Genomic DNA, 25,438 nt, shown 5'->3' on the forward strand with positions numbered 1-25,438 from the left:
CTCAGATCATAAAGCAGATCACACCATTCTACTGCTTCAAATGCTTCCTATTGTACTTAGAATAAATAGCACTCGTCAGTGCCCAGCACTATCACGCACACTGTGAGCATTACTCAGTCTTCACAATAACACTATGGATAGTACCATTATTATCCCCATTTTTCAGAGGGCATAACTGAGGCACAGAAAGGTTAGGTAACATATCCAAGGTCACTAAACTAATAAGTGGCAGAGTCAGAATTTGAATCTATGCAGTCTGGTTGAGAGTGTGCTATTAAACACAGAACTATACTGCCTTTGAGTATAGCTGATGCACACCTTCCCTGGGCCTGCAAGCTCCCTGGGCCTACAAGGTCCTGTGTGAGCTGGTCCCTGTCTGACTTTCTGCCTTCCTATCATACCACTTGCCTCCTTTTCTGCCTGTGCTCCAGCCATACTGGCCTTCTTTCTATCCCTCAAGCATACCAAACTATCTCAACCTTAAGGACTTTGCACATGCAATTCCTGTTGCCTCTCTCAAACTCCCCACAAACTTCACTATCTCATCCTTTATTTTTTATTATAATCCAAATTTGTTAGGATTTTTCCCCTACATAGCTGACTCAACTTAAGTGTCACTACCCCGGTATGTCACACAGGCCCTTTGACAAAATGTTTCCTCATGGCAATAGGACTTCTTAGAGCTAGCTAAATGCATTTATTTTCCCCCACTGCCTAGTTTCCATTACTGAACAGTTTAATCACTTGCAGAACTAGTCATATTCTAACACACACACACATAAAACGCCCCCCCACACCAAAAACAGCACAATGAGCAAACTTCTCAAAACAATGGGCTAAGAAGAAGCTCCTCTCATCATGTCATGGGGCTGTTTGGGGGCCTTTTTCAGTCCCTCCTCAAGCAGAGAATTCAGGAAGCCTTGGGCTGGGGTGGGAGGGATATTTCCTTGTGAATGAAATTCCTGTTGGATCTCTTGGCACTCAGAGAAGAGTAAAGTTGGGTCTCATCTTCTGAGGGCTGAATTCAGGGCAGTAGAAAAGATCATATTCTACCCATCCAAGTGTACATCCCCTCTGTCCTGTTAGGAATAATAATTCTTCCCCATATGGGTAGAGAACAACAAAGTTCACACAGCCCCTTCCTGTCTACTCACACATATGACTCTCACAGCAAACTGGGAAGATGAGTGAGACTATGTGATGGTTAATTTTATGTATCAACTTGACTGGGCCACAGGGTGCCCATACATTTGGTCAAAAATTATTCTGGGTGTTTCTTTTCTTTTTTATTTTTAATTGAAGTATAGTTGGATATGGGGATACTTTTCCCAGTTATACTCACTTTGTGGTCTTGGGTAAGGCACCCTCCCTATTTGAGACTCAGTTTTTACAATCTATAAAATGAGTGGTATTAAAACATTTTGTGTGGGAGGTAGGGAGAACACAGAGAAAGCAAAACCCTTTTCCAAAATCGTAAGCAACAACCTAACATATGTAGCAAAACCCCAGGTGCTCTGGATAAATCAAAAGTAGGAGACCCGAACTTCTGCCTGCCCCTGCCCCCCTCCCTTTAGGCACTGCCATGGTAACCCTATGGCTCTAAGGCAGGGGACCTGCAAACCTTTTGTGTAAAGGGCTAAATAATAAGTATTTTAGGCTTTGCAGGCCATATGGTCTCTGTCACAACTACTCAAATCTGCCTTTGTATCATGAAGGCATAATGAGCATGGCTGTGTTCTAATAAAACTTTATTTATGGACACTGAAACTTGAATTTCATATAAATTTCCATGTAATTTCATATAAGTGTATCACAAAATATTGTCCTTCTTTCAATTTTTCCCAACTATTTAGAAATGTAAAAACCTTTCTTAGTTTGTGGGCTGGATTTGGCTGTCAGGCTATAGTTTACTGACCCTTGATCTAAGGAGTTGGGCTAAATTATACCCAATGTCATCCAGCTTGAACATTACAGCTGAGGCAGCCCAGAAGCAACATGAGCACTGTAGAAAGTAAAGCCTGAAATTATACTGTTGCCATGGAAATTCCAGAAAGTAAATAACAGAGTGGACTGGGTCTGCTCAAGGGTAGGAGACTACCACAAAAAGGAAAAAGCTCAAATTCTGATCTAACCCCTCACTTTCCCAGGCTGATCAGCATTTTAAACTACTTGGTAGTTCATCTACTGTCAGAACTTCAACTGTGACCAATGCCTCCCAATCTTCCTCTTAGCTCAATATTTAGATCACCAACTGGCCTATTGGATATCTCCCATTTGAGGCTGTTTAAACATCTCAGACTCAACTTGGCTCAGACTGTACTTGTCATCTCCCCTCTATAAATGCTCCTCTTCGTTTTGCATTCCCCATCTCTGTGAAGGATATCACCATCCACTTGGTCTCACAAGAAGACTGTCACTGGGGGGAAGTAAAGGAAGACTAGGGCACATCAAGTTTTGATTGATACTTCACCAGATTGATGGCAGTATTTTTACTATTGGCCACATCTATCAGGCTGTGGCTCATAGTCCAAAGCTGAGTTCAAGCCCTAAGTTTCTGCATTTCTACACTGGCACACATACATGTGGATTAACTGTGACAATAACTGCAGGTTGTCTTCCAATGGCCCCTTCTTCCTTTGAATCAGAAACCTTGCCCCTGATTGTTAGCTGTGCACATAACCAGCCAGTTTACATAACTACAGTTCCAAGTTTCCCTTGCAGCTGGGAGCATTCATGTGACTCAGTTCCTAGTAATTAGATTTAAGGAGAAGTATTAAATAGGACTTCCTGGAAGGCTTCTTTCAAAAGGAGGGTCAAGTCTTTTTCCTCGTCTTTTACCCTCCCTTCATGCTACCTAGAATGTGGGTGTTAATAAATGTTCTGGAGCTTCAACACCCATCTTGGATCATGGAGCAACCTCAAGAATAAAAGCCAAATGCTAAGGATGGTGAAGCAGAGAAGTCCCTAAAGACTTTCTGAAGGTACCATATTGGCCCAGATATGCCTATATTCTGACCTATTTTATGTGAAAGAATAAAACCTGTGTGTTTTAAGCCAGTGTGAATAGATTTCTGTCATTCATACCAGAATTAAATCAACCGTTAAACTTACCAGTTGTCATTGTATCTTACTTATGCAGAGATTTCCACCAACTCAAATGTTGTGGCTTTTATATAGGTAACGTGAAATTTGGCATGGAATTAGTTCAAGATTCCATATTCTCCAAAGTGGTGCCATACCAAGGGTGGAGCAATAGGAGTAGAAAACCCTTAGTGCAGGCAATGAAAGAGTGTACTAGCTATAGAATTTTTTTAAGACTAAAAGTCAAAGTGTACTTTTATTATCACTATGCACCAGCAATTTAAAATAATGCCAGTAACAAAATACTCCTCCTTGAAAAAAATCTTTTGTTGGTCAAAGCTCTAAACAATTGTTGTTATTACTGAGTTTTAGTAATATATTCAATACATAAAGTTTCAAATTAGTACCTTTGATTACTTATCCTTTAATAATATTGTACTCTACATGGAAGTTGATTCAGAGTCGATTCAGCTGATTCCAGTTATACACTTGCCACCCTCCCACATACACACAGATTTTACATGTGTTCCCTTAGTTCATTTTACTTTGGAAAGGTAAGCTTTGGGTGCATTTCATGTCTGCAAATTCTTCTGGCACTATATGTTCCAGAATTTAAATAGTAGATTTGAAGTAAACAATGATAGCACAACAATTGTAAAGTCAAAGAGACAATGTAATTTATTTCAATTCTGTCATCTATGTGACCAATTGGAGTTTTTATTTGTGCTTAAAATATAAAGCAGAGAAGACAATACGAACTGTAAAGTGTAGTAATTTTGTTCAATAAGTACACATTTTAGATCATACATGAGATGTTACTGAATTTGAATATCTTTAAAATTGAAGTTTATTCTTCTTTTTCATTGTTAATTATTTGAAAATTAAAAAAAACAAATCAATAAAATAATTATTAGTACTGATTAGTACATGATTATTACTGAAAATAATTTTGTCACATAGAGGAGAGAGTATTAAAAATGAGCCATTCCAGATGTCACATATGTTAAGTGTATCATATCTTCAAAGTACTAATAATATACTTAATATTCTCCAGAATCCCAGAACGCAAGAGACTGGTTCATTGGCAATCCACACAGAATCAACCCTCAATTAGCCTCACTAGAGGCCAGGAGCCCAAAGCAGATCATTGGATCATTGACATAGACACAAAATTCCCTTGCACCCATCCACCCACTCTGTGTTCATTCTAGCTTCACACTCAGCCATTCGAGATTTGGATGGGTGGTCAGAAAGGAGAAAGACACAGACCATCTACAATGCTGAGTACAGCCCTTTCATACAGATTATCATCACCCTGGTACAAGCCACCATCGCCTCTAGCCTGGACTATTCTAAGACCCTCCTCACAGGTCTTTCCTTTGCCCCACTACAATCTATTATCCTCTTAAAAATTAAGTCAGATTATGTCCCTATCTGTTCAAAACTACCCATCTCACTCAGATTAAATGTCCCCAGGACATTGGCCTCCTTGTGTTTCTTAAACAAACCAGTTGTGCTCTCTCTCTCTGGCTGTTTCTTATGGCTAGCACTCTCTTCACCTAAACATCCCCACAGACCTTGTTCCTTCACTTCCTTCACATCTCTGCTCAAGTGTTCCTTAGTCAGAGAGGCTCTGACTGATTTATCTAATATATCATCCCAGCCCTATCTCTCTCTATTCTCTTACCAGGTTTTCTTTTTCTTCTTAGAGCTTAGCATCTCCTGACATATTGTGTAGTCATTTGTTTAATTGTTTAGTGAGCTCCCTTGACCCTCAGAATGTAAGATCCATGAGAGCAGAGAATTTCTTTTTGTTCACTGCTGCCCCCAGCACCTAGATCAGTGTCAATTCATAGTAGACTCTAGGTTTTTGTTGAATTAATTAATAAGCTCAGTAGATCCTATGAGATAAGTTACTTTGTCCCCATTTTATGGGTGAGAATACTGAGAATGGAAGAGGTTTGACAATTGTCAAGTGTTTCAGAGCTGAGAAGTGTAAAAGCCAGGCCCCTCAATGTCAGACTTGTGATTCTGAGACCAGCTTTCTTTCCACTCTAGGCATACTGCCTAACCCAGCACAAACTGCCATTGCAGACACAAGCTATGAATAAATACACTGAACAATTTACCATCAAAAGTGAGCTCACAGTTTTTTTTTAACACTGTCTACTGAGATGGAGTTTATTCTGTAAAATGCCAACTGATGTTTTACTGTTCAAGGACCTTTGTGTAACATGTGACACTTGCAATCAGTTACAGTAGTCAAATGTTCAACAAAGAAATCTCACTGTTATGAAGAGCTCAATCTGGATTTCAAGGGCTTTGCAAATGAAAGAACAAGGAGCAATGACCTTTTGACTAGCCATTTTATAAAACAGTGGCTATATATATACTCCTATTTTTTCATAACGAACCATTAGTTAAATTTTACCCAACATTTACTTCTAGGAAACTGAGAATCTCAGACCTGGAAGGAATTTTGGTAATCATTAATAGCCTCATTTAATAGGTGAGAAAACTGAGGCTCAAAGCACTCCTGTTAAACAGCAGGGCCAAGGTTAGAAGTTTCCTGCCTTCCAGGCTATAATAGAATTTACTACTCCTATCATCTCTTGAATTCTGGCAAATAGTTAAATAAACACTTTCATCATAAAATATTCACTACTTCAGTCTCCTAAAAATATTATGAGGTTTCTCCATCAATCTTTAATTACATAGTCTCCACAAGTTTTCTGTTACTCTCTCCTTTCTCACACACAATTGGCAAAACTTCAGATTTCTCCATTAACTTAATCTGTTGTCAGTGGGTGGCTGTGGACCCCTATACTACAATATATTTAGGAGAGGAAGGAGGTCTCACCTAGACCCTGCTGCTAGAAATACTAGGACTATCATGGGTTTTATTCAGGAAAAATTCATGGCATTAGTTCATCATGAAGGAAGTTCTTTACCAAGATCATGACTCTTTGTTCCTTTCTGCCTTTATCAGCACCATTTGATGATTCTGTGTAGCAGTGGAGAGGGACAGTGACAGAGAGTCAGGAGACTCCTTTGCTGGACTCAGTTTTGCTTTCATGGAGCTGTGTGGCCCTGGGCAAGTCTCTCCCACTCTCTGGGTCTCAACTTTCCTGGATGGACAACAAGGATTTAAAGGTCTTTTCCTGCTCTATGGTTTTCTGGTCCTACAAACATTTTAAATAGCTTTATGGGACCCCAGGGAAAGAGGGAGATCTGAGAAGAGTCTCTTGAAGCCCTGGCAAATACAAACTGAATGACTTCAAGAACCACTGAAACAGAGGTCTAAGGAAACTGCAAGGAAGGGAAGAGGACAACTCCTCTGAATACAGTCTTAGCCCACACGAGATTCCCTCCTCCTTTCCAGAACGGGAGCAACAAAAGGAGTTAAAGATCAATTTTTGCCCAACAGCTTCAGGCTACTTTCCTTCAGCTGTAAGTTATGGGTGGCAGTGCAGAAGTGTGGGCTGGCATTGCCATCAGTGCCTGCTGACCCAACCCAACTGCCCTCCAAGACCCTCTTGCCCATGCCTCCCAGCTGAGGACAAAGGCATGGTGGCCTCCCATGCCCCAGAGTCCCTGACCAGACTTGAGCTACCCCTGGCTGAGTCAGAGAGGCATCAAGATGCAGCCACCACTTCCTCTCTGCAAAGGAAGTCATTCCAAGGTCTCCAGGTGGAGAACGGAGCATCATGGCATACAATGAACTGTTGGAGGATGATACTAAACACACACACAAGCACACACTCCTTGGATGGGGGTGGGGGGGGAGAGCTCTCCTAACTGAATGGGGCCCAGATCCATTTCCAGGATGGCAGTTTCTGTAGCTGTCTCTCCTTGACAAAGCCCCAAGTGTGGACAGGGTGACCCCAGCCCAGGCAAGGAAGGGCTTCAGGACTCCCCCAAGCAGCTTCCCTGAGAATGGCTCTCTGGCTCGTCCCAGGAAGGGGATACACGCAGATCTCCCATACTGCCCCCTCCACAATCCCAGGCTTTGTGACTACCCCCTCCCTCCCAACCCCGTGCCATACCCCCCAATCCCCCCACCCTCCTGCGAGACTAACTGCTCCCAGAGAGCCCCTCTACCAGCCCCCTTGCCTCTCCGGTCTTCCAGGTGACCCCCCACTCGGGGGTGGTAAGAACGGGGACGGAGAAGGGAGGGGGCTTTCCTCGCAGGCAGGCAAGCAAGGGCTCCTAAAATGGCCACAGCAAGCTTGCTGGTATCTCAAGGACAGCGGAGAGGGCAGTGGGCAGAGACTAGGGGGCTCACTGCCTGGCGGCTGGTGAAGGAGCTGGGGGTGGGGCTAGGGGACTGAAGCTCAAGCTGGGGAAGCTGCGGTTATGTGCACTCACCATTCCCGATCCACCCCTTATCCACTGCATGGTGCTAATGAAGTCCGGCTTCTCCAAGGCCCCGGTGGCTGGCGCGGGTTGTCTCGGGCTGGCTGGGCTGGCAGGGCTGCAGCAAGCGAAAGCCCCAGCGCCCCCTCCCCCTCGCCTCCTGCCTCCTTCACAGCCCTACAGCCTAATCCCCTCCGCTGCGGACCTCGCCTTCATTCAGGTTGTTCCATCCCTGCCGGCAGGCTCTGCCTTTCTGCCCCGCAGCTCCCGAGGTGCTTGGCCTGGGGAAACGTGGGAGGGGGGTTCCCCACCGACTGCCTTTGTCCCCTGCTGAGGCTTGAGATCTGGGAGGTGGGGTGCAGGGAGAGGATGTGGGTGAATAACCTCCGCCCAGGAGAAGGCAGCTGCCACCTCTGCCTGCCTCCGGCTGCGCTGGAGTTAGATGCTGTTTATTGTGGGGCTCCCCAATTGTGTCGAGTCAGCAAAAGTCCTTTCCAAAGTTGCCAGAGGTGTTGGGCCAGCCTTTTAAATAATAAGATCCTGCCCCAGTGGAGCTATGCCAGCACTCTCCCGCTTCCCTCCCTCCAGCACTCCCTCTACATAGTCCCCTGGGGTCTTCTCTCCTAGTGCTACTCTCTTGGGGATTTCATCCTCATTATCACTTTCACTTCTCAGAACAACCTTGTGGAGGCAGGCATTAGTATCTCCATCTTACAGATAAATAAATAAATAAATGATGGAGGAGACCTATCTAAGGTCACATAAAAAAGATAAAGTCTCAACTTTACCCTCTGCTGCTTTCCAGGCTTCTTTTTGCTATCATTCATACACACACACACACACACACACACACACACACACACCCTCAGGATTCTTCCTCACACCCTCAGGAATATAAAAGGTAGCTTGTTGATGAATGAATTTTCCACTTGCTTATTTTGCTGAGAATAAGTCAAATGAACATCAGCAAAACAGGCAAACGGAGAAACCACCCACCTCTTCATGATGCCTCTAACTCTGGGCAATTCAACCCAGGCTGGCCTCTTTGTGTCTGCTGGGAGTTGATACTGTTGGTCACATTCACACCCATTATCATTGCATATAGTCTTACAATAACCTTGTGAGGAAGACATGACAGGGAGTGTTAATTAATTAGTCCCCTATTACAGACATGAACATTGAAGCCCTGAGACTGAAAGATATTTGCCCATGGTAGCACAACCAAACAGGACAAGAATCCAATGCTCCTGACCCACAGGGAAGTTCAGGCAAGAAAGGGATTACAAAAACAGAGGTTGCAGCTACAGCAAGAAGGAATTAAAATATGACATCAGAAAGAAGTGCCTGAAGGTGAATGGTATGAAGATATCACTGGCCCCACACACTACCTTATTGTCCTCTACTTCCTAGCAAACTCTCCCCTCTTCATCCAAGCCATTGTTTTGGCGAAACAGCTGGCCAAATATCAAAGCAGCTGCCTTAATGAGCACCCTGTCCTGGGAGGGGTATAAGCAGAAGGTGAATTGTCCTTTGGCAAGGGATTTCTGAATCAAATGGGAACTTAGCCTGGGTGACCTTTCAACTTCCTCCCAAGTCTGATGGTTCAGTAATCAGAAATTCTACAGTGTCTCCTCACTTTCTCACCTTGGGGCCTTCATTCACACTGAGCCTCTTGGATGCGCCTCCCCTGCCAACCAGCCCATTCAAGCTGTCATGACTCTTTGAGATCTCTTTAAGACCTGGCACTAAGCACACAGCCTCTAGAAAGCTTTCCTGGAATACTCTAAAACCTGATTTTATCATCTTTCATCTAACTTCTGTAGCACCACCATTTAGCTTTCTCAACTGAAAATGATCTTTTACTTGTTGTTATAGGCTGAATTGTGCCCCCTCCCAAATTTGTATGTTGAAGTCCAAACCCCAATGCCTCAGAATGTGACTATATTTGGAGACATGGTCTTTAAAGAGGTAATTAAGTAAAAATAAGGTCATTAAGGTAGGCTCTAATCCAATATGTCTGGTGTCCTTATATGAAGAGAAAATTTGGACACAGGTTGGTATAGAGGGAAGACCATGTGAAGACAAAGGAGAAGACAGCCATTTACAAGACAAGGAAAGAGGCCTCGGAAGAGACCACCTTGATCTTGGACTTTCTAGCCTTCAGAGTTGTGAGAAAATAAATTTATGTTGTTTAAGCCACCCAGTCTGTGGTACTTTGTTATGGCAGCCCTGACAAATTAATACATTGGTCATGTATACACTTTTCTATTTATTGTCACTTAAGTGGAAATATAAGTTGTTTTTTTTAAAACTGGGGGCAATGAATTACTAACCTTGCTATCTCCTACAACAGTGACTGGCACATAGGTGATATCCAATAAAACCTGGATTGTCTTTTAATGGATACATTCATGAAACAATATTATTGAGGTCCTATGTGCCAGGCATTGGAATAGCTACTCAAGATACAAGACAAAGTTTCTCATGGACTTTAAAATGTACTTAAAGTGGAGAAGAAATAAACAAAAAATAAGTATACAAACAAGATAATTAAAGGTTGTGATATATGCTCTGAGGGATATAAACCAATTTATGTGATAGTGAGAAGCCCTGGGATTATAGAAGTTGTCTATATCAATCATGATCCAGTCAGGAAAACAGAAGCCACTCTAGATCTTTTAAAGAGAGAGCATTTAATACAGGGAACATAACACATTGTCAAAACAAAGAAGCCAAATAGGGGATGGTGAGGCAAGCCAGCATTTAGCAACCACAGAAAACTGCTACCACTCCTAGAGCTAGATGGTTAATGGGAAAAGGTAATGTTGCCAGAACCGAGAAACTGGTGCTAAATTGAAGCTAAAAGCATGGGGTGGGTGGCCTGATGGTGCAGATGCCATGATTGGAGGAACTGTCCAACAGAAGCTGGAGTCATTGAGGAGAAGCAGCCACTTCCAGAATATACCTCTCTGAAGCCGGAGGTGAAGGAAACACCCTGGCTTCTTCCCTCCTCCTGCCCACTAATCTCCCACAGGTGTCTCCCATTGGACAAAATAAGTGAGACAACAAGGGAGCATAAAAAATTTAGTTTGCAGGAGAAGAATGGAGAATGGATCTGAGGGCAAACATTCCAGTGTTAATGTATGTGCCTAGAGACTCTTGTAGAAGAACAGATGTTGATCGCATAGGCATAGACACTATTGAATCCATTATGTCTGGAGTACCTATTTGCCTAAAACATATAAGCAGTTAGAGGTGTTATAATGTAGAAGGTAAGAGTATAAGATCTGGGGCCAGAACTGCTTGAATTTTATTGACTTTGGTACTTACTCAGGCAGGTATGTAATGTTCTGCATCTTGATAGTTTTCTTATCTGTGAAATAGGGGTAATAATATTGTCTACTTCACAAGATTGTTTTGAAGATTTGATAAATTTGTCCATGGAAAGAAAGCACTTAGCACAAGGCCTAGCAACCAGTAAGCATTCAGAACAGGTTAATAGAAATATGGAAAAAGAGTTTCCACAATCTCTGTGCCCCAGACCTCTCCCTTGAAACCCTGTCATCTCTCAGAAGCCTAATTGGTATTTAGCCTGGCATCAGCTCTCAGTGGACAAGTGCCAAATGCTGTCCTCTTTTCAGCCATGAGCAGCATGAGGAGAGAGACAATCTTAGGTATGTCTCCAGCCTAGTACATTCTCTTTATTTGAGTCCATTGTGATTCAAGGAGCCCAGAAGCAGGCTTCTGAGGGCAGAGGCACCAACCCAAGCTGGTCTCCACCTGCTGTGGCTGTGGCTTTGGGCAGAGTTGAGTAAAAAACTGAATTCACTACAGTTGGGTAACCTGGGGCAAGGGCCCAGTTTCTCTGTATCTCAGGTTTCCCAATTATTTAATGAACACATTAATTGTCATTTACCTAATAATGTTAAACAATCACTTATCAATGGATATCAAAGTTGGCAAAGATCTTCAAGATTATCTCCTTCAACATTCTCATTTTACAGACAATAACATATAGCCCCCAGGAGTAAATGGGATTCCCAGAGTCACAGAGTAATTTAGCGGCTGAGCTGGAATGAGACTCAGACCTTTGATTCTTGAGTGAGTGGAATGCAGCAGTGAAAAAGGATAAAAATTAAAAGTATACAACTACTATAATGCTAGTATTGAGAGCCTAATGCTAATATCCACATTATAACCTATGTTATCTTGACAAAATGATATTAGGTACATATATCACTACGTATTCTTATTTACTCATTTGTAAATTCAATAAACGTGTGTGTACTATGTGCCAGGCATAGTGTGTTAAGCACTGATTATATAATAACGAACAAGACAGACACCATCCATGCTTTCACTTCTATCCAATAAACAAGTAAATGAGGTAAATAAATATGCTAATACAGATGTTGATAAATGCTATGAAAGAAAGAAAGTGAAAGAATAGAGAGTAACTGTGGGGGAAGGGAGAATTTAGATAAAGAAGGCCTCTTCAAGGAGATGACATTAAAGTTGAGGCCTATAGGCTTAAAGTGAGCCAACCATGTAAAGAGGTAGTGGGGAAGTATTCCAGGCACAGAAAACAGAAAGTCCAAAAGTCCGAAGGATTGAATAGGCTTAGAGTGTCCCAGGAATTGGAAACCCAGTGAGGCTGAAATGGTAGAGAGAAGGTAGAAGAGTTGTAGGAGACATATTTGGTAGAAACATGTCATATAAAGCCTTGAAAATTATAGTAGAGTGTTTGTATTTTATTTTGAGAACAACAGGGAGAGAGCAGAGGGAGTTGAGGGGTTTTAAGCAAGAGAATGAGTTGGTCTGATTTACATTTGTAAAAGAGCACTCAGGTTGTTATATGATAAACAAATTGAAAGAGGGACAAGAGGTTGAAGCTGTTGTAGTCATCCAGGAGAGAAATGATATAACTTGGGATGGAAAGGCTGTGAAGATGATGAACAGAGGTAAAAATATTTGAGATATATTTTAGAGGTAGAAACAACAGAACTTGGTGATGTGTTGTATGTAGAGTGTGAGGGAAAGGAAGGAGGAATTAAGGATGACTCTAGTTTTTTGGCTTGAACAATTGGGTAGATGGTAGTACCATTTGCTGATGTGAGAAGACTGGAAGAAGCACAGATTTGAGGAGGGAAGGAAATCAAGACTTCTATTCTGGATGTAGTAAGTGTGAGCTGTACTTTAGTCATATTATTAGAGGAGATGTCAGAAAGACAATTGGATACACAAGCCTAGAGCTCAGGAGTGAAGATCTATCAGGAGATATACATTTTGGAGTCATCCTCATGTAGATGGGATGAGATATCTAGAGAGAGAGTGTAGGTAGAAAAGGGTCCTGGACCGAGTCTTGAGGCTCTCCGACAATTAGACTAAAGTTGAGTAGAGAGGGAGGAGTCAAAAATGGAGACTGAGAAGTAGTGGTCAGTAAGGTAGAAAGAAAACCAGAAGAAATCTCATTCAGGTGAAAAAAGTTTTGAGAAATGACACTAAGTTGAATGGATGATGATAGAGATATGACCATTGTATTGGTAACATAGTCACAGTCATTGGCCTTGACAAGAGTAGTTTCATTAACATGAGGGTAACAGAAGTCATACTGGAGTGAGTTGAGGAGTGAACGAAGGAAAAAAGAGTTAATGAAGGTAAAGAAGTGGAAAAGAGTATAGATAACTCTTTGAAAAATATTGCTCTGAAGGGAATAAGAAATAGGGAACATTTGGACAGGTATATGAGGTCAAGGAAGTTGTTCTTTTTTTTCAATTTAAACAAGAGTTTAAGAGCATGCTTATATTATGATGGGAATGAGAAGGAAAGGCTGATAATATAGGACCTTGCTACTTGAAGCATGGTCCACAGACCAACAGCATTATCATCACCTGGACACGTTACAAACACAGAACCTCAGGCCCCAACTCAGAGCAACTGAATCATAACCTGCATTTAACTAGATCCCCAGGTTATTTGCATGTACGTTAAAGTCTGAGAAGCACAGGTGCAGCAGAAGGGTTACTTGCAGGAGCAAAGTCTTCGAGAAGGTGATAGGGAAGGATCCAGAGCATAAGAGATGATACTTTCTCTTGATAGGAACAGAGCCACTTCCTGTACTCTAAAAAGAAGGAAGACAAAGAAAATGGGCAACGGTGCAGGTGCTGCTGGGCCTGTATATTTGGTGAATGAAGAGAAGATATGAATCTGAGAGAGGGGTATGGAAGGAGGAATCATTGGAAGTTATAGGAGAGAGAAGCAACTATGAAATAGTCCTCTAAGAGCAATGGTTCTCAACATTGGCTACACACTGGAATCACAGGGGGAGCTTTAAAAAACACTGCTATCTAGATCTCACCTTCAGGGATTATGACTTAATTGAAATGAGGTATATCCTGGGCATCAGTATTTTTATAAGATCCCTAGATGATTCTAATATGCAACTAAAGTTGAAAGCCACTCTCTCTAAGACAAGAAAGTGAAAAAGTAAACATATTAGGGACATGTAGTAGAGTTTTCAGGAAGTGTTGAGTGCCCAATTGAGGCTTGTGGTAAAGCAAAGTCAATCAGCTCAACTGTGGGACTTTTACTCAGTCTATTTTGCTGCTCAAGCACAGGTATAGAAAAGATAGCTGGTTGGGTGAAATCTGGGGTAGATTTTCCAGGAACACACAATGGGAAAAGAAATGGGAAATAATGTTGAAAGTATTTTCAAGGGAGTGGTCACAACAATGGACCAGGGAATCTAAGCTGGACAGAAGGGGAAAAGAGGACATGAGAAGGGGTGATGAGTATGGGGTAAGGTTAATGGGATGGTGGGGTCAGTGAATTGGAGATCTTGATGATGTGGAAGAATTGCTGGAGTAGAGGCCCCAGAGTAAGTGAGCTGGAATAACAGGACAGTGATCAGAAGGGAGATGCCTGAAATTGAGATTCTGGAGGCAATTCATTTAGTTACTTGCTATAACAAGATGCAGGATGTTATCACAGGAGTTTTCTGACTGAGGTGGGGTGAAAGTGAGGCCAGGCTTGAGTAGGTCATCTACAGGAATGTTGAGGTTAGACAGACCAGAGAACGATGAAGACAAGTGATGGTTCAGGAGCTAAAGTCTTCAATGAGTGAGGAGGAATGTCCAGAAAGACACTCTGTCAGCCAAGAATTATGCTTAAAGAACATATTATGTGGCAAGTTCTGTTCTAGATACTGGGGATGCAGCAGTTAACAACACAAACTGGGTCTCTATTCTCAAGAAGCTTATATTATAATGGAGATATTTAGACGTTGAACCCCCCAAACAATAAAGTAATATTAGGTACTGAATAGTTATTATGAAAGTAATAAACAGGGTGATATAATAGAAGGTAACTGAGGAAGGAGGACACTGTTTTAGCTAGGTGGCCAAGAAAGGCCTTTCTGAGGAGATGACATCTGAGTTGACACCAGAATGATGAGAAGAAACCAGCCATGCGAAGATCTGGGGGAAGAGCATTCCAAACAGGAAGGGACAACAAAAGCAAAGGCCCAGAATTGGAAATGAGACTGATATATGTGAGGGGCAGAAAAAGGTCAGCATGGCAGAATGTAGTGAAGCATAAGACAGTGGTGAGAGATGATGTCAGAGAAGCAGGCAGGGCCAGAATATCAAGAGATGAAAGTAAAAAGGAAGGGACAGTCAGTAGCAGAGGCAGATGGCTTGTGCTTCCAAGGAGCTGAGAGTTGTGAAGTCAGGAGAGGAAGAAATGATAAACATGATAGATGTCATGCCAAATAAGCTAGCACAGGGAAGAATTTAAAGCAAGATGTTAGTGCAATAGGAAAGGTGTATATAGGTATATACCCAAATATAATCTGGCCTAGACTTTGAGAAGAAAAATCAAACTGGATAAATTTTTAAGCTCGTCTATACCCTTGATACCACTCAAAATGTGGACCTCAGACCAGTGGCATCAGCATCACCTAGGAGCTTATTAGAAATGCAGAATCCCAGGTCTACCCCAGACCTACTGACTTAGCACCAGCATTTTTACAAAATTCGTAGTGATTCACATGCACATTAAAGTGTGGAAAGACCAGCTCTAGACCAAACTCCTGTCACTATGTTGGAGTCATTGAGGTAATTTTCCTTGCTAAAAAAAAGGATAGGAAACATCTTCATCTGTATTTGGATGCATAATTAATAGTCAGAGATGTTGAGAACAGGTAGGGTTCCTGATTTGGGGAAGAAGGTTTGCTGAACATGTGGACTCCCATTTCTTCTGTGGGAACGTCATATAAGACAGTCACTTACCTAGGAATGTAATTCCTCATCCTTAAGTTCCCCAAAGCAGCTCCCTGACCTTGCAGACCTGAGCCAGTGAAGAGACCCAGTGGATCCCAGAGACACTTGAAGTAAGCTCTTAAAGTAGCTTCAAGCAGCCCAGGGAAGAGCGGGAAGGAAGTGGCCACACTTGCCTTTCTTCAGGTCTCAACAGGCAGAGCCCAGGGACAGGGTTCAATGAGTTGCTACAAAAAGCATCACCCTGGAATGTTAGAGTACTTGGCCCAACTGCCTTTCCCCAAGGCCACTTTAGCTTGATCACAGGGACCAGCCAGATGAAAAGCCTGTTCCTTCCTCTGTGGTAAAGACCCATTAGTTACTCTCCTCCTCTAAGCTCTCCATGGGCTCTTTACTCTCAAATTTGGATAAATGAAGTGACTTCAAGTTCATCTCATCCATTGCCTTTTCCTAGCACTCACCTCTTTCCTCTTTGTCTCCCTCTTCTCTTTCTCCCATGCCATGCCTTTCAGCCTCAAACAACTTCCTATTTATCTAAGGAATTTGCTTTCCAGTCCACTAGTCATTTTTAGTACAAAGGCAGGAACTGAAATAACTGCATGAGGAGTTACAATTGGATGAGTAGAATTAATCCCCATCTGAACAGAGGTATTTCTTAAACAACTTGGGTGGATTCAGGACCTTGCAAAGCTCATGAACAATATGTATCTGCTCAAAGATTCTCTGCCAAGCCAAACTCACATGTTAATGTCCAAACTTATGAAGTGATGAACTTCCAATGATTGAAGGCATACAAGTAGAGTCTGGAAGAGTACCTGCCAGAAATGCTGTAGAATGACTCTTCCATCCGTGGAAGGCTGTGTTAGAGAACCATGCAAAGAAGTCAGTGAGCCAAGATGAAAAAAGCACTGGACTGGGAGTCGGATGAGTGCTGAGTTACTGTGTGACCTTGGGCAAGCCACTCAGTCTTTTCATCTGTCAAATGGTGTTGTTAGAGTCTCTTAATGCTTTTTGACCTGTGCTTTTATAGAGCTTAGAGAGGGTCCTTCAGAGGCCTGCCCTCTAGAGCTCTCTGACTTTTAACTTCTCTACCTCTCCATAGTTCCAGCAAATTCATATTGGTATGCTGTAGGAATGGCTGTGTCTGTGGAGGGATGTAGTCCATGCAGAGCAGTGCTTTTCAAATTTTAATATTCATGGATGTTCTAAATGAATATTCTGTTTCAGTTAGGTCTGGGGTGTGACATGAGGTTCTGCATTTCTAACAGACTACTAGGTGATACAGATACTGCTGGCCCATGGACCACACTTATAGAAGTGAGAGGCCAATAGAAAGAGCAAAGAAGCAAGAGCCATGGCCTCCAGCCCCAGTTCCCACTGAGAGCTTCTTTGAGGAAACTACTAAACGTTCTCTTCAACAGGCCTGCTAAACCATTCTCCACGGGGGTGATAAAAGGACAAGAAGAGACTCTTCCAGCCAGAGGAGTGCTTCACCAGGAAAAGCATTATAAAGAAAGACAGCAAGGTGTCCATTTAATGGAAGGTAAGGTTCCTTCAATAGGACCTGCTCCCCCACCCCCATCAACCTGGATGACTTGAGTCACCTCTCAGGTTCCAAGTTCTGTCTCCTGAACTCCAAGGGAAACTTGTTTTGTTAGTGAAGGTGCTGAGGAGGGTCAGGGGGAGAAGAAAAGGAGGGAGAAATAGGAGGAGAAAAAGAAGAGGAGGAAGATGAAGAGGATAAGTAGGAAAGGAAGAGAATGAAGAGGAGAGGTAAAAGGAGGAAGTGATGGAGGGAGAACAAGAAGGGTAAAGAAGGAAGAGGAGGAAGCAGTGGTGGATGAGGAGGAAGGAGAAAAGGGGAAGAAGAAGAGGGAGGAGGAGGAGGGGGAGAAAGAAAACGAGGAGGAAGGGGAAAGAGGTGAGCTTAAAAGATCAAGGTTAAGACTTTTCCTAAAGTCTCCTTCCTTGCTAGACTCCATCCTCATCTGGGTCCTCTTCACAGCAGGACATCCTCACAGCAGGATCCTAAGGTCCCTTTCTGGCTCTAAAATTCTATGATCTTCTGAAATGCTATGGCAACACGATGAGGTGACTCCATCCAGCCTGGCCTCCTGGCTTGCCTATGATGAACTGTCTCTTTTCCTCACCTGTTACCCAGCAGGAGCCACCCACCCATACCCATGTTTCCTCTTTCTGGTATGGGTGGATTCACAGAGTTCATCAGGCTTCTGTGGAAGCCCTGGGGTGAAGGGCAAACCAGGAAGGAAGAGAGAAGGCATCACCTCTACATACATACATATAATTAGTTGCCAAGTCCTGTTGCCTCTGCCCCTATGGCACTTCCTCTGTATCCCCTCCTTCCCATACTTATAACAGCTGCTTCAGGTCAGGCCTTCATTTATTTCTCTCCTGACCATCATATCAGCTGCCTAAGTGCCAACATATCTCCATTTTTGCTGCCTTCCAAACCATTCTCACACTGCTGCCAGAGTTAGAACCCTAAAGCATTACTTGATCCTCCTCTGATGAAACATTTTTAAGATGAAGTTCAAACTATTTAGCAAGATATTAACAGTTCTCTATAACTTGGCCCTAAATCTTCTTCTAAATACTCTTTAGTCTCTCTACATATCTACATTTTCCAGCTCACATGCTTTTAAAAAAATATATCGTCTGAGAAATCTTTCCCCTACTTCTGCTTGTTTAAGTCTTAGCCATCTTTCCAGGCCTGGTCCAAAAGCCATCTCTTCTATGAAGCTTAAACCCAAGTTGAAATCCATCTCTCTTTCTCTGCATGCTCACGACGTTTTACTGGCACCCTTTTTCTGTCACTTGCTACTGATTGTTTTACGTAGTTAGATGTTTATTAGCTTGTCTCCTCCACATAATTTTGCTTCCCCACAGCCTCTGGCAGAGCACTTACTGTTGAGGGCTCAGAAAATGTTTGTTGAATGAATTGATGTTCAGATAAGGGATTAAAAAAAAGTGCATGGGTTCAGAGAAGGGCAGATTCCGAACCCATGCGGGGTCCAACTTTCACTGGGCACTCTAAGGCATACTAGGGGTGTCTCCATCTCCCCCCAACCAATGCTCCTCTTGATTCTTCACACTCTGCGATCAGAATGACACCCCTTTGGAACTGGAGACATTTTGGAGGTCTCTGAGAAATGCAAATAGCCTTGAAAGGGGACACCACCCTAAAGCACTGATTTTCAAAGGGTAGATTGCAAGGTTTTAATGAACTAAAGTGGACCATTTGGGTAATAAAATCAATTAGGTGTGTCCCGAATAGCTTTTTTTTTTTAACTGAAGAGAAAATATCAGACTACATGACAAATAATAAGGGTATTATTCTATGAAAAGTTTGTTTCAATTTTGTTTGTTAGTTGTGATGTTGAATATATATATTTTTAATGTGGGTCCCAGTCAGAACAGTTTGAAATATGTTTTCCTAAACCAACATTGGCTGGAAGCAAGATACACACTTGAACTAGTTACTTTTTCTCTTTGGATCTCAGTTTCCTCATCTGGAGAACAAGAATACTAATAGTATCTATATCAGAAAGTTGCTCTGAGGAGTAAACTAGTGATTACACATGAAGTCTTTAGCACAGATCCTGGCACATGTTAGCTCTGATGATGGTGATTAACTGTGGGGTGGAGGTAGAGGGTAGGGTTGAAAAGATTGTAGTAAGGATCTCTAAGGATGGTGAAAGACCTCGACAGATCTATTGTAGACCACATGAATTGACACTCATACATAGTGGGTACAGATATGATGCAGACTATATGTAGTCAGACACATACAAATACACACACACACACACATACACACCCACACTTATACACTGAATAACCCCACACAAACTTTAGTCTCTACCAATAGCCAGGTTTGCCTGTCACTTTGCTCCTGTGAGGAATCTGAGCCTGTCACAAAGCAAGGTGTTTGGGGTCTAATATACAGGATGGACAGGAGGAAAAGGGGGCCTAGGATGGGGGAAAGTTGTGATAGGAGCAATGAAAATATCCTAGTCCCCAAAGCCCAGAGCATACATTGAAAGAGCCTCATGAAACCTTGGCAGCCAGACAAATGAAATACAGGTAGGCATAAGACCACTTGCTTATTTTCCATCACTCTTTCTCTCCTTTTGGGGTGTGATTCTTCTGTGAGCCTGCTGCTTTGTCTTCTCAGGAAGTTTAGGTCTGTATTATATTCTTGGGGAGGGGGAAAGCAATATAAGGAGGCAGTGGGGGAGAGGAATTCTTAGCACTTATTTATTCAAAGAATATTTATTTGGTACCTTCTATGTGCTAGGCACTTCCTGTTCCTGGCATTGGGGATATTTTGGTCAATGAAACAGTCAAAAATCCTTGCCTTCATGGAACTTATATTCTAGCAGGAAGAGACAGATAACAAGTATAAATAAATAAATAAAATTTATGGTATGTCAGATGGTTAAAACTGCTGTTTGGGAAAAAAAAGCAAAGAGGAGGATGGGAGTAGCAAGTATGCACTTTTTAAAGGATAGCCAGTGACAATCTCACTAAGAAGACATGTGAACCAGACCTGATTGGAGTGAGAAAGCAATGCAGACATCTGAAGTCAGAGTGTTCCAGGTAAAAGGAACATCAAGCAAGGCCTATGACTGGAGTATGCCTGGTGGTTCTGAATAGGAGAGGAAAGGGCAGTGTAACTGGAGTGGAGAAAGCAATGGGAGCCTGTGGTGGGAAATGAGGTCATGGGGGTAATGGGGGCCTGATCATGTACGGTCTAATAGATTATTGTGAGAATTAGGCTTTTACTCTAAGTGAGATGGAGACAAATGAAGAATGTTGAGCAGAGGAGTGACATGTGACATGATTTGACTTAAGTTTTAACAAGCTCACACTGGCTGCCATGTAGAGAATTGACTGTAGGGGGTTAAGGGAGGAAATAGAGAGAACAGCAAGAAGAATAATGTAGTTATAGTGAGAGACGATGGTGGTTTAGACTAGCGTGGTAACATGGGAAATAGGGAGAAGTAATCGATTCTACATGAATTTTGAAGGTAGAGCTAACAGGATTTCCTGACAAATTGGATGTGGGATGTGAGAGAAAATGAGTCATCAAGGATTTTGGTCTGAGCATCTAGAAGAAAGTAGTTGGGAGTTACTATTAACTGAGGTGGAGAAGAGTGCAAGAGAAGCAGATATGGGGTTTTATATCAAGAGATCAATTTGGGACATATTAAGTGTGAAATGCCTATTAGATATCCAAGAGGAAACGTTGAATAGGCAGTTAGATGTGTCCAGGGAGGCCAGGCTGGAGATATAAATTTGGAGTTATTAATGTACAAATGTTATTTAAATCCATGAGCCTAGATGAGGAATTCACCAAAGAAGGGAATACAAATGGAGAAGAGAAGAGGTCCAAGGACTGAGCCTTCCAAAATTTAGAGCATGGGGAAATGAGGAGTAAAGAGCAGAGGAGTCTGAGAAGGAGCAGTCAGTGAGGTAGGAATGAAACCAGAAGAGTATGGTGTCCTGGAAACCAAGGAAGACAGAGTTTCAATGATGAAAGAATAGTCAACTTTGTCAAGTGCTGCTGAGAGGGGTTCTTTTAGGGGTTAATAAGGGGGCTAGCCCCATGGCAAGCTGATGTAATGGTGGTACATGTTTTCAGGGAAGGGGGAAGGTTTGCTCCCTAGTTAACAGCTTCCTGAGTGATCTATGTGGAGGCAGTGTGACATTAAGTTTCTGGTCCAACAGGCACATGGAACTGCGCTGGATTGGTCAGCAATCCTGTGTGTTTGGTGTGTCATATGAGACATTTAATACAGAAAGCAGAACAGCTCTAGTAGTTAGCCATGCAACTTACCAACCAAGCTCCTATAGGCACCTGTGATTTCCCTCTCCCTTCTTAAACCTCACTACATTCTTCCAAACAAATGATAGAAGCTCCCTTCCCAGGGTTCCCAGAAGAAAGATGGGCTGAGGAGGCAGAGCTATGGACTACTGTAAAAGGCTTGTTTCTCACTCTTAACAGTTGTAGTATAGAGACAAGTTACCTATCAAAAACCCATTTTCCCTTCTTTTTGAGTATGAATTTGTCTAGCTTCCTTTGCTAAGATTTGTCAAATAAGAGGACAGTGGAAGGTCTTGGATGGGAGCTTCCAGGAAAGCTCCTTAAAAAACTGGCAGGGGGGAGACCTTCAAAATGGCAGAGGAGTAAGACATGCAGATCACCTTCCTCCCCATAAATACATCAGGAATACATCAACATGTGGAACAACTCCTACAGAACACTTACTGAATGCTGGCATAAGACTTCAGACTTCCCAAAAGGCAAGAAACTCCCCACGTACCTGGGTATGGCAAAAGAAAAAAGAAACACCAGAGACAAAAGAATAGGGATGGGACCTGCACCTCTGGGAGGGAGCTGTGAAGGAGGAAATGTTTCCACACACTAGGAAGCCCCTTCGCTGGCAGAGATGGGGGCTGGCGGGGGGAAGCTTTGGAGCCACAAAGGAGAGAGCAACAAGAGGGGTGCAGAGGGCAAAGCAGAGAGATTCCCACACAGAGGATCAGTGCCGACCAGCACTCACCAGCCTGAGAGGCTTGTCTGCTCACCCGACCAGGGCAGGTGGGGACTGGGAGGTGAGGCTCCAGCTTCGGAGGTCAGATCCCAGGGAGAGGACTGGGGTTGGCTGTGTGAACATAGCCTGAAGGGGGCTAGTATGCCACAGCTAGCCGAGAGGGAGTTTGGGAAAAAGTCCGGAACTGCCTAAGAGGCAAGAGACCATTGTTTCAGAGTGCGCGAGGAAAGGGGATCCAGAACACCACCTAAACAAGTGCCAGAGACGGGTGTGAGCCACTGCAATCAGCGTGAAAACCAGAGGCGGGCATGAAATGCTAAGGCTGCTGCTGCAGCTACCAAGAAGCCTGTGTGCAAGCACAGGTCACTGTACACACCTCCCCTCCCAGGACTATGTGTAGCCTGTCACTGCCAGGGTCCCGTGATCCAGGGACAACTTCCCCAGGAGAAAACACAGTGCACCTCAAGCTGTCGCAACATCACGCCAGCCTCTGCCAGCACAGGCTCGCCCCACATTATGTATCCCACCCTCCCCCCAGTCTGAGTGAGCCAGAGCCCCCTAATCAGCTGCTACTTTAACCCCGTCCTGTCTGAGCAAAGAACAAACGCCCTCAGGTAATCTACACGCAGAGGCTGGGAGAAATCCAAAGCTGAACCCCAGGAGCTGTGAGAACACAGAAGAGAAAGGGAAATTTCTCCCAGCAGCCTCAGGAGCACTGGACTAAATCTCCACAATCAATTTGATGTACCCTGCATCTGTGGAATACCTGAATAGACAATGAATCATCCCAAAATTGAGGCCATGGACTTTGGTAGCAACTGTAGAATTGGGGTTTGCTTTCTGTATCTAATTTGTTTCCGGTTTTATGTTTATCTTAGTTTAGTATTTAGAGTTTCTTATCATTGGTAGATTTCTTTATTGATTTGGTGGCTCTCTTCCTTTTTTTTATATACAGATATATATACATATATTTCCTTTTCTCTTTATGTGAGTGTGTATGTGTATGCTTCTTTGTGTGATTTTGTCTGTATAGCTTTGCTTTTACCATTTTTCCTAGGGTTCTCTCTGTCTGTTTTTTTTTTTTTTGCTTTTTCAGTATAGTTTTTAGTGCTTGTTATCATTGGTGGATTTCTTTTTTGGTTTGGTTGCTCTCTTCTTTCTTTCTTTTTTTTTCATCTTTTCTTTAATACTTTTAATTTTTTTATTTTTAATGTTTTTTATTCTTTATTTTAATAACTTTATTTTATTTTCTTTTTTTCTTTCTCTTCTCCCTTTTATTCTGAGCCATGTGGCTGAAAGGGTCTTGGTGCTCCAGGCGGGTGTCAGGTCTGTGTCTCTGAGGTGGGAGAGCCACGTTCAGGACATTGATCCATCAGAGACCTCCTGGCTCCACGTAATATCAAATGGTGAAAGCTCTCCCAGAGATCTCCATCTCAATGCTAAGATGCAGTTCCACTCAACGACCAGCACGCTACAGTGCTGGACACCCTATGCCAAACAAGTAGCAAGACAGGAAAACAACCCCACCCATTAGAGGAGAGGCTGCCTAAAATCATAGTAAGGTAACAGACACCTCAAAACACACCACCGGACATGGTCATGGACAAGAGAAAGACAAGAGCCAGCCTCATGCACCAGAACACAGGCACCAGTACCCTCCACGAGGAAGCCTACAGAACACCACTGGGGGTAGACACCAAAAACAATGGGAACAAAGAACCTGCAGGTTGCGAAAACAAGACCCCAAACACAGTAAGTTATGCAAAATGAGAAGACAGAGAAAGACACAGCAGATGAAGGAGCAAGGTAAAAACCCACCAGACCAAACAAATGAAGAGGAAATAAGCAGTCTACCTAAAAAAGAATTCAGAGTAATGATAGTAAAGATGATCCAAAAACTTGGAAATAGAATGGAGAAAATAAAAGAAACATTTAACAAGCACCTAGAAGAACTAAAGAGGAAACAAACAATCATGAACAGCATAATAAATAAAATTAAAAATTCTCTAGAAGGGAACAATAGCAGTATAACTAAGGTAGAAGAACAGATAAGTGACCTGGAAGATAAAATAGTGGAAATAACTAACACAGAGCAGAATAAAGAAAAAAGAATGAAAAGAATTGAAGACAGTCTCAGAGACTTCTGGGACAATATTAAACACACCAACATTCGAATTATAGGGGTCCCAGAAGAAGAAGAGAAAAAGAAAGGGACTGAGAAAATATTTGAAGAGATTATAGTTAAAAACTTCCCTAATATGGGAAAGGAAATAGTCAATCAAGTCCAGGAAGTGCAGAGAGTCCCATACAGGATAAATCCAAGGAGAAACATGCAAAGACACATATTAATCAAACTATCAAAAATTAAATACAATGAAAAAAAATATTAAAAGCAGCGAGGGAAAAACAACAAATAACATACAAGGGAATCCCCATAAGGTTAACAGCTGATCTTTCAGCAGAAACTCTGCAAGCCAGAAGAGAGTGCCAGAACATATTTAAAGTGATGAAAGGGAAAAACCTACAACCAAGATTACCCAGCAAGAATCTAATTCAGATTCGATGGAGAAATTAAAAACTTTACAGATAAGCAAAAGTTAAGAGAATTCAGTACAACCAAACCAACTTTACAACAAATGCTAAAGGAACTTCTCTAGGCAGGAAACACAAGAGAAGGAAAATATCTACAAAAACAGGCACAAAACAATTAAGAAAATGGTAAAAGGAACATACATATTGATAACTACCTTAAATGTAAATGGAGTAAATGCTCCAACCAAAAGACACACACTGGCTGAATGGATACAAAAACAAGACCCATATATATGCTGTCTACAAGAGACCCACTTCAGACATAGGGAAACGTACAGATGGAAAGTGAGGGGATGGAAAAAGCTATTCCATGCAAATGGAAATCAAAAGAAAGCTGGAGTAGCTATACTCATATCAGACAAAATAGACTTTAAAATAAAGACTATTACAAGAGACAAAGAAGGACACTACATAATGATCAAGGGATCAATCCAAGAAGTAGATATAACAATTGTAATCATTTATGCACCAACATAGGAGCACCTCAATACATAAGGCAAATGCTAACAGCCATAAAAGGGGAAATCGACAGTAACACAATAATAGTGGGGGAGT

General features: G+C 42.4%; 1 protein-coding gene across 3 annotated transcripts in view; it reads right to left on the bottom strand.

The window, feature by feature from the left end:
* Positions 1-7,502, bottom strand: part of ARHGEF9 (Cdc42 guanine nucleotide exchange factor 9) — a 230,413-nt gene extending 222,911 nt beyond the window's left edge. Inside the window, exon 1 of one of the 3 annotated variants that reach the window (XM_057538869.1) lies at positions 7,450-7,502. In XM_057538869.1, coding sequence (XP_057394852.1) covers positions 7,450-7,479 — 30 coding nt within the window. In that variant the 5' untranslated portion in view covers positions 7,480-7,502. The remainder of the gene's footprint in view (positions 1-7,449) is intronic. The other 2 variants (XM_057538863.1, XM_057538870.1) reach the window with 2 other exon arrangements.
* Positions 7,503-25,438: the final 17,936 nt, after the last annotated feature.

Source organism: Balaenoptera acutorostrata, chromosome X (genome assembly GCF_949987535.1).
Source record: "Balaenoptera acutorostrata chromosome X, mBalAcu1.1, whole genome shotgun sequence".
Taxonomy (NCBI): Eukaryota; Metazoa; Chordata; class Mammalia; order Artiodactyla; family Balaenopteridae; genus Balaenoptera; species Balaenoptera acutorostrata.